This window comes from Armigeres subalbatus, chromosome 1 (assembly GCF_024139115.2).
Source record: "Armigeres subalbatus isolate Guangzhou_Male chromosome 1, GZ_Asu_2, whole genome shotgun sequence".
In the NCBI taxonomy this organism is placed as follows: Eukaryota; Metazoa; Arthropoda; class Insecta; order Diptera; family Culicidae; genus Armigeres; species Armigeres subalbatus.
The window spans coordinates 4,721,596-4,730,230 of NC_085139.1; the positions used below are offsets into that span (position 1 = coordinate 4,721,596).

General features: G+C 41.5%; 1 protein-coding gene across 1 annotated transcript; it reads right to left on the bottom strand.

Moving 5' to 3' along the window:
* Positions 1–4,509: 4,509 nt before the first annotated feature.
* On the bottom strand, positions 4,510–5,275 carry LOC134208021 (uncharacterized). The gene is made up of 2 exons (XM_062684122.1): positions 5,138–5,275; positions 4,510–5,081 (listed from the first exon to the last, which is right to left on the bottom strand). The coding sequence occupies exons 1-2, from the start codon at positions 5,207–5,209 to the stop codon at positions 4,590–4,592; spliced, it is 564 nt and encodes a 187-aa protein (XP_062540106.1). The 5' UTR covers positions 5,210–5,275; the 3' UTR covers positions 4,510–4,589.
* Positions 5,276–8,635: the final 3,360 nt, after the last annotated feature.

An 8,635-nucleotide genomic window follows, 5' to 3' on the forward strand; every position in this document is an offset into this window, starting at 1 on the left:
GTGCGGCTACAAAGCAAGACCATGCTGCTGAGGGTGGCTGGGTTCCATTCCTGGTGCCGGTCTAGGCAATTTTCGGATTGGAAATTGTCTCGACTTCCCTGGGCATAAAAGTATCATCGTGTTAGCCTCATGATATATGGATGCAAAAATGGTAACTTGGCTTAGATACCTCGCAGTTAATAACTGTGGAAATGCTTAATGAACGCTAAGCTGCGAGGCAGCTCTGTCCCAGTGTGGGGATGTAATGCCAATAAGAAGAAGAATGGTAACACATAGTGCGTCGTAAACAAAAACTCCTGGTGAAATATCTGGTGGATCTGGTTCAACTCTTGGAAGTATCCCGGATGAGTTTCTCTCATGGTGGAATGAGTGCAGGACCACCTGTTGGATTTCCTGAAGGAATTGCAGCTACTGGAGCAACTCTTTATTGAATTCTTGAAGGATCTCTGAAGTAGCTCTTGGCGGAGTTTCTTCTAAATGATCTTGTTTAATTTTTGAAAAATCTCCTGTAAAACTTTTGAAGCTATTTATGGAGGAACTCCTACGATCTTGTGGAAGCACCATTGCTATAATTTCTGGAAGGACTTCATTGAGGATCTCTTGATGGAACTCTTGAAGGAAATCTAGACAGAGTTCCTGGAAATTTCCTTGTAAAATTCTTGCCGAATCTCTTGGTGGCATTTCTTGAAGAATTTCTGGTAAAATCCTTGGAGGAACTCCTGGATGAGCTTTTTTTGTTGTATTCTTGAAGGAACTCCTGTCGAAATTTCTGGCTGAACTTTTATTGGAACTCCTGAAGAAACTTTTGGAATTCCTTAACCGTCGTAACCGGCAAAAAAACACCCTTGATAGACGGAAACGGAAGATCCTCCAGGAATTCCTCAGGAAGATCCTCCAGAAAGTTCCCACCGGAAGTTCCATCAGAAATTTCTTCGGAAGTTCCTCCAGCAATTCCTCCAGCAGTTCCTACAGGAATTCCCTCAGAAGTTCCTCCAGGAATTTCTCCGGAAGTTTCTACACAAATCCCTCCGGAAGTTTTTCCAGAAATCCCTCCGGAAGTCCCTCCAGGAATCCATCCGGAAATTCCTCCAGCAAATTCTCCGCAAGTTTCTCCAAGAATTCATTCAGATGCTCCTCCAGGAATCCCTCCGAAAGTTTATCCAGAAGTCCCTCCACAAGTCTTTCCAGGAATCCTTCCAGAAGATCCTCTAGAAATTCTTCCGGAAGTTCTACTCGTAATTCCCCCGGAAGTTCCTCCAGGAATTCCTACGGATATTCCTCCGGGAGCTCCTCAAGAAATTCCTACGGAAGTTGCTCCAAGAATTCCTCCGTAATTTTCTAAAGGAAGTCCTCTAAACGTTCGTTCAGGTATTCCTCCGCAATTTCCTCCAGAAATTCCTCAGTAAATTCTTCCAGGAATTCCTGTGGAAGTTTCTCCAGGGATTCCTCCTAAAGTTCCTCCAGCAATTCCTCAGGAACTTCCTCTAGCAATTCCTCCGGAAATTCCTCCAGCAATTTCTTTGAAAGCTCCTACAGCAATTACTCCGAAAGTTGCTTCAGCAACTCCTCCAAGAAGTTTCTCGATAAGTTCTTTCTGGAATCCTCCAGGAATTCCTCCAGAAGTTCCAACGGGAATCCTTCTGGAAGTTCCTACAGCGATTCCTCCAGCAATTCCTCCAAAAGTTCCTCCAGCAATTCCTTCAGAAGTTCCTCCAGAAATTTGTCCGGAAGCTCCTCCAAGAATTCCTCCTGAGGTTCCTCCAGCAATTCCTTCAAGTATATCTCCAGCAATTTCTCTAGAAATTCCTCCGAGAGTTCCTTTGGAAGTATCTCCAGCGATTCCTTCGAAAGTTTCTACAGCAGTTACTCCGGAAATTACTTAAGCAATTCATTCGGAAGTTCCTCCAGGAATTCCTCCGAAAGTTCCTCCAAGAATTCCTCTGGAAGTTCCTCCAGAAATTCTTCCATAAGTTCCTCCAAGAATTCCTCCGGAAGCTCCTCCAGGAATTCCTCCGAAAGTTCCTCCAGAAATCCCCCGGAAGTTCCTCCAGGAATTCCCCCGGAAGTTCCTCCAGAAATTCCCCCGGAAGCTCCTCCAGGAATTCACCCGGAAGTTCCTCCAGGAATTCCCCAAGAAGTTTTTCCAGAAATTCCTCCGAATGTTCCTCCAGAAATTTTTCCAGAACTTCCTCTAAAAATTCCTTCGAGAGTTCCTACGAAAGTATCTCCAGTGATTCCTCCGGAAGTTCCTACAGGAATTCCTCCGAAAGTTCCAACAGCAGTTACTCCGGAAGTTTTCAGGAATTCCTACTCAGGAAGTTCCTCCAGGAATTTCTCCGAAAGTTCCTCCACAATTCCACCGGAAGTTCCTTCAAGAACTCCTTCGGAAGTTCCTCCAAGAATTCCTGCGGATGTTCCTTCAGAAATTCCTCCGTAAGTTTCGCCAGGAATTCTTCCGGAAGTTACTACAGCATTTACTCCGGAAGATGCTGCAGCAATTCCTCCGGAAGTTTCTCCATAAATTCATTCGGAAGTTCCTCCAGGAATTCCCATGGAAGTTTCTCCAGAAATTTCTCCAGAACTTCCTCTAGTAATTCCTCCGGGAGTTCTCCAGCGATTCCTTCGGAAGTTCCTACAGCAGTTACTCCGAAAGTTGCTTAAGCAATTCTTCCGTAAGTTTTCAAGTTTTCAGGAATTCCTCCGGAAGATCCTCTAGGAATTCCTCCGGAAGTTCTTGCAAAAGGCACGTTTAATAAAATATTCGTCTGGAAATTATTTTTTGCGGACTTTTGTGGACGTATGACTCTTTTCACTATACTGGGTTTCATTTAAATTTTTGGAAATGGAGACTGTTACTCTGAAAGGGAAGATTTCGAACGTTACAAGTGTATTTATCTGGATTTTAAAGATTTATATATCAATCGACTCGAACACTCTTCAGCAATTTCATCAAAACTTAAGATTATAAACGATAAGCTATTGAAAATTTCAATTCTTGTCAAAGCCAGTAAAAATTTCAGATTTAACCAATCCCGTTCGAGTATTCCTAACACGGACATCAGATTGATGTAAGTCACGGGCCTTCAGTTTCACCGTATAATTTTCTTTATAAATTTCTTTGAAGAAGTTTTCCGAGTTGAACTTTTCCCAGAGGTAATGAAGGGACTTGGCTCATCTTCGTTCGGGTAGCAACACTTGAAGTCGTCAAAGTTGAACGTTCCCTCTGCCAGGACATCGAACGGATGTTTTGGCTTGGGTTCCTCGGCCAGAACCAACTCGGCGGCAAGGCCCGATATTGGCTCCTTGTTCCCATCCTTTTCCTTCTGCTGCCCAGCTTTTCCGGTCTTGTCCGGGAATACAGAAAACTTCATTTAATATATTTATATTACAGATAACACTGAATCAACAGTATGACGACACATCACACGGTTCAAGGCCGCATCTCTCCATACTCATTTGTGCCACGCTCGCCAAGTCATTCTGCACTCGTTGCGCTCGTTGCGCTCCACGCCTTCTTGTACCTGCCAGATCGGAAGCGAACACCATCTTCGCAGGGTTGCTGGCCGACAATATTGCAATATCCCTCCGGCTTTAGCCTCCTTCTGGATACTGGGTTCGCCGTATAGCTAGGCGAGCTCGGGATTCATCCTTCGCCGCCATACACCTTTCTTTTGCACATCTCCAAAGATACGGGGTGAGGGATTTTGCTGCTGGTAGAGGCTGGATCCCACTAGTTATTCTAAGTTACTGTCGAACGATGCCTAAATGAGTGTCGTACAAAATTTGAGGTACAGTCGGACGAACCCCAAGAGTCTGCAAGACGATGCCTATGTCTCAAACAAAGCACCAGGAACGGACGAAGCTTAGAGGAGTTCTGAACGAATCCTGTAGGACTTCTGGTCGAAGCCCGGAGGATTTCTGCACGAAACCCGATGGATTTCCGAACGAAGCTTAGAGAAGTACTGAACGAAGCCCGGAGAACTTCAGGACCAAGCCCGGAGGATTTCTGGATGGAGCCCGGAGGTCTTCTGGAAGAAGCCCTGAAGACTTTTGGACCAAGCCCGGAGGACTTCTGGATTAGGCATGGAGGAGTTTTGAACGAAGCACGGAAGGTTTTCGGACGAAGTCCAGAGGAGTTTTGAATGAAATCCGGAGGATTTCTATACGAAGCCCAGAAGACTTCTGGAAGAAAGCCGAAGGATTTCTGAACGAAGCCAAGAGAACTTCTGGGCGAAGATCGGAGGACTTTTGGACGAAGCCCGGATGACCGCCGGCAAAGCCCGATGGAGTACTGAAGGAAGCCCAGAGCAGTTCTTAACGAAGCTCAGAGGACTTCTGTACGATGCCAGGAAGACTTCTGAACGAAGGCTGGAGGACTTCTGGATCAAGCCCGGAGGATTTCTGGATCAAACTTGAAGGACTTTTAGACGATGCCCGGAAGACTTCTAGGCAAATTCCGGAGTTTGTAAAGATTGAATCGAATCAACAAAATAAATCAACAAGTACACCAATAAAACCTCTTTATTCATATATATTATGTTAACGAAATGTCTACAATAAGTGTGTAATATGTTATCGAAATTAATTCCTTATTCATTGCCCGAGGCCGGCTCCACTCGCATCCTGGAAACCCCTCCAGCAATCGGCTCGTCTCCCTTGATCAAATACATTTCCATCTTGTACTGGCCATCCTTCATGAAGGCCTGGTACTCCGCCGCATCGAACGTGTACTCCTTGAACCAGTAATCGGCCGGCTCCAGCGGGCAGGTGTCGTAGTGCGGGAAGTTACTGATGTCCTTGAGCGAATCGTAGAAGTACATCTTGTAGATCGAAGTCATGTACTCGCACACTGGTTTCTCCACGCCGAGCATTTCCTCGTACTGGGCCGGTTCCGGAGCGTCCAGGTTGGCACGGCTCAGCTTCATACGCAGGCCGTAGCCGTTGTCCAGCTGGACCAGCTGCGAAATGAACCCGGACACCGAGAAGGCCGTTTCGGATTTCTTGTCAAGGCTGTAGTTGTAGTGGAAGTAGTTCTCCGATCCGTCAATGATGTCCATGCCTTCGAAGTGTACGTCCATTTTCTGTGTGGGGGGAGTTCGATTTGTTTAACGTTTTGAGACATCTGAGTAGAACTTACCTCTTCCTCTTCGGCCCAAGCCAGCCCTATTAGGACTGCTAGTATAAATATTTTGCCCATCCAAGGCACCATTTCGAACGCGTAATGAAATTACCAAAAATACATTGGTGCGATATACAGCTACTAGCACTATTTAAGTCTTTCAGATGCGGAAGTAAGTGCGGATCAGTAGCTTGTAGATCTAATAGTAATGTTCGTAACATAACCGTACCTTCGATGTGGGCAGTCACGCGAACAAAAGCGCTTGTCTCACATTATCATTTGTTTTCTATCGGCTGTAGAATAACGATTTTATTACATATCACCAACTCACGCTCAATTGTCGAAATAAGTTTTTGCCTTTCTCGTATACATAAAGTGGACGTAAATGCCCAGAGGGGCCGTCCAGAAACCACGTGGTCATATATGAGGGAAGAGGGGGGGTTGGAAGATGACCACGATAAGCCACATGGTGGGAGGGGGGGTGTTGCTCTCGAACCACGTGGTTTTTTTTACACGAAAAACTTTTGGTGAATATGAATAGCGGTGTAAAGCTACAAATCATTAAAATTTAAATCAGACCGCATCGTGCCCTACTTGTTTTTCTTCCAGTCGCAATCCTTCTACAATTGATTTAGTTTTAACGGATTCAAGTCAGATGTGTGGCCAATTGGTAACTCATGCTGACTTTGACTCTGATCATCTTCCTGTGACATTTGAAATCTCACAAGAAGCCATTTATAATCCAATCAGCTCTACTTTTAATTATCATAGAGCTGATTGGGATTTATATAAAACGTATATTGATAGGAATTTTGATGTTGATATTCCTCTCGATACCAAAAGTGATATTGATAATGCTCTCGTATCTTTGACAAGCCAGAGGCATTGCAATTCCTAAATGTGAAATTAAATTCAACTCCATTATTATTGACGACGATCTTCAGCTACTGATCCGTCTTAAAAATGTGAGAAGAAGGCAATACCAAAGAACTCGCGATCCCGCGTTGAAAGTTATTTGGCGAGATTTGCAAAATGAAATTAAAAAACGTTTCGCTATTCTGAGAAATACCAACTTTGTGAATAATATCTCTAAGTTGGATCCCAGTTCGAAACCCTTTTGGAAATTAACAAAATTCTTAAAAACCTCAAAAGCCAATTCCAGCGCTTAAAGAGGGAAATAAAATTTTATTAACAAATGGCGAAAAGGCTCAAAAACTTGCTCAGCAGTTCGAGAGTGCCCATAATTTTAGTCTAGGTCTCACTAGTCCAATTGAGGATCAGGTTACACGGAGCTTCGAAGACATTCTCAATCAAGAGAATGTTTTTGACCCTTCGTTGGGAACTAATTTGGATGAAGTGCGATCTATTACTAGAAAATTTATAAATATGAAAGCCCCGGGTGATGATGGTATTTTCTACATACTTATCAAAAAACTTCCTGAGAGCTCTTTATCCTTTTTGGTTAATTTATTTAACAAATGTTTTCAATTGGCATGCTTTCCAGATAAATGGAAAAACTCCAAAGTTGTTCCAATTTTGAAGCCGGACAAAAATCCAGCTGATGCTTCTAGTTATCGCCCAATCAGTTTGCTTTCTTCAATAAGCAAACTGTTTGAAAAAATTATTTTAAATAGAATGATGGTTCATATGAATGACAATTCTATTTTTGCTGATGAACAATTTGGTTTTCGCCATGGGCATTCAACCACCCATCAGTTATTAAGAGTAACGAATTTAATTCGGCTCAACAAATCTGAAGGATATTCGACTGGAGTTGCTCTTCTTGATATAGAGAAAGCATTTGACAGTGTTTGGCATGAATATTTGATTGTAAAATTGATGAATTTTAATTTTCCTCTGTACATCATTAAACTGATCCTAAATTATTTATCAGATCGCTCACTGCAGGTAAACTATCAGAATACTAAATCTGATAGATTACCTGTAAGGGCTGGTGTCCCCCAAGGCAGCATACTGGGGCCCATATTGTATAACATTTTTACTTCTGACTTACCTGATTTACCACCAGGGTGTCAAAAATCTTTGTTTGCAGATGACACGGGCCTTTCAGCCAAAGGGCGAAGCCTTCGTGTCATTTGTAGTAGATTGCAAAAAAGTTTGGATATTTTCTCCACTTACTTGCAAAAATGGAAAATTTCCCTGAATGCTTCCAAAACTCAGCTTATAATTTTCCCACATAAGCCGAGAGCTTCTTATTTGAAACCTTCTAGCAGACATATTGTCACTATGAATGGGGTTCCAATTAATTGGTCTAGCGAAGCTAAATATTTAGGACTTCTGCTAGATCAAAAATTAACTTTAAAAATCACATTGAAGGCCTTCAAGCCAAATGTAACAAATATATTAAGTGTCTATATCCACTTATAAACAGAAAATCAAAACTTTGTCTTAAGAACAAACTTTTGATTTACAAACAAATTTTTAGACCTGCCATGTTGTATGCTGTGCCAATATGGACTAGTTGCTGCAATACCAGAAAGAAGGCACTCCAGAGGATTCAAAATAAAATTTTGAAAATGATTCTGAAGTTGCCTCCGTGGTATAGTACCAATGAACTTCATAGAATTTCTAATATTGAGACATTGCAACAAATGTCCAACAAAATTCTTTTCAATTTTAGACAAAAATCGTTGCAATCTTCTATTGCAACGATTAACTCCTTGTACCCTTAGTATAAAATAGGTTAAGTTTAGTTTAAGTTGAAAACATTGTAATTCCTACATGGTTCAATTCAACCAGAGGAAAAATTCTAACTGCCAGAGGCAATTGAAATGTATTAATAATAACTAAAAAGTAACATAGCAAATAAGGATGATAGTGTTAAGAAAACACGGAACACCTAGTCTAAGAGATGAATGCATGTATTAGATAATTAGCAAATAAAAAAAAAAAAAAAAAAAATTAAATTTAAAGCGTATTTTAGGGCCGATACCCACGTAACGTCTTTTCAACTCAGCGTTAAAGAGACGTAGGTGTGCATCGAGTAAAACCGGTAACGCAGCGTCGGTCGCAACGCCGATACATATCTGCGTTATTTGACCATCTTAGCCTTAGATCCTATTTCCATAAAAAATAAACGAAAAAACAAGTTGCGATTCAGTCTCAATTTTCATAAAAAAAATTTTGGAATTTTAGAAAGGAAAAATGGAAAAATATTTTTTTTAAATTCCGCCGCAGATGGTTTTTGGCATCACGCCACCTACATTTTTTCATCAGCTGGCTGGCTACAATTTTGAAAAATGTTCATGTTTTTACAATAATCAAAAAAAAAATCTTATGAAAAAAACTTCAAATAAAATTTCTTGTTGATGACATTACTTCATACAATCCTGATAAAGTGCTGGCAGTGAGAATGATTTTTTAACAATTATCTCTGCGAAATTTTGCTTGGAAATTTTGCTACAAATTGTTAATGAAAAAAAAAACAAAACATCTCCAGTGTAAATTCCGAAAATTTTTCCTTAAAACTCCGAAAAAATTCCATGTGAATTCTGT

What these genes read in the sequence shown, in the direction of transcription:
- LOC134208021 (XM_062684122.1), bottom strand. Translation starts at nt 5,209, where the DNA reads ATGGTGCCTTGGATGGGCAAAATATTTATACTAGCAGTCCTAATAGGG. An exon ending in CTTGGGCCGAAGAGGAAGAG is followed by an intron (nt 5,082 to 5,137) that starts GTAAGTTCTACT and finishes CCCCCCACACAG; the next exon opens with AAAATGGACGTACACTTCGA.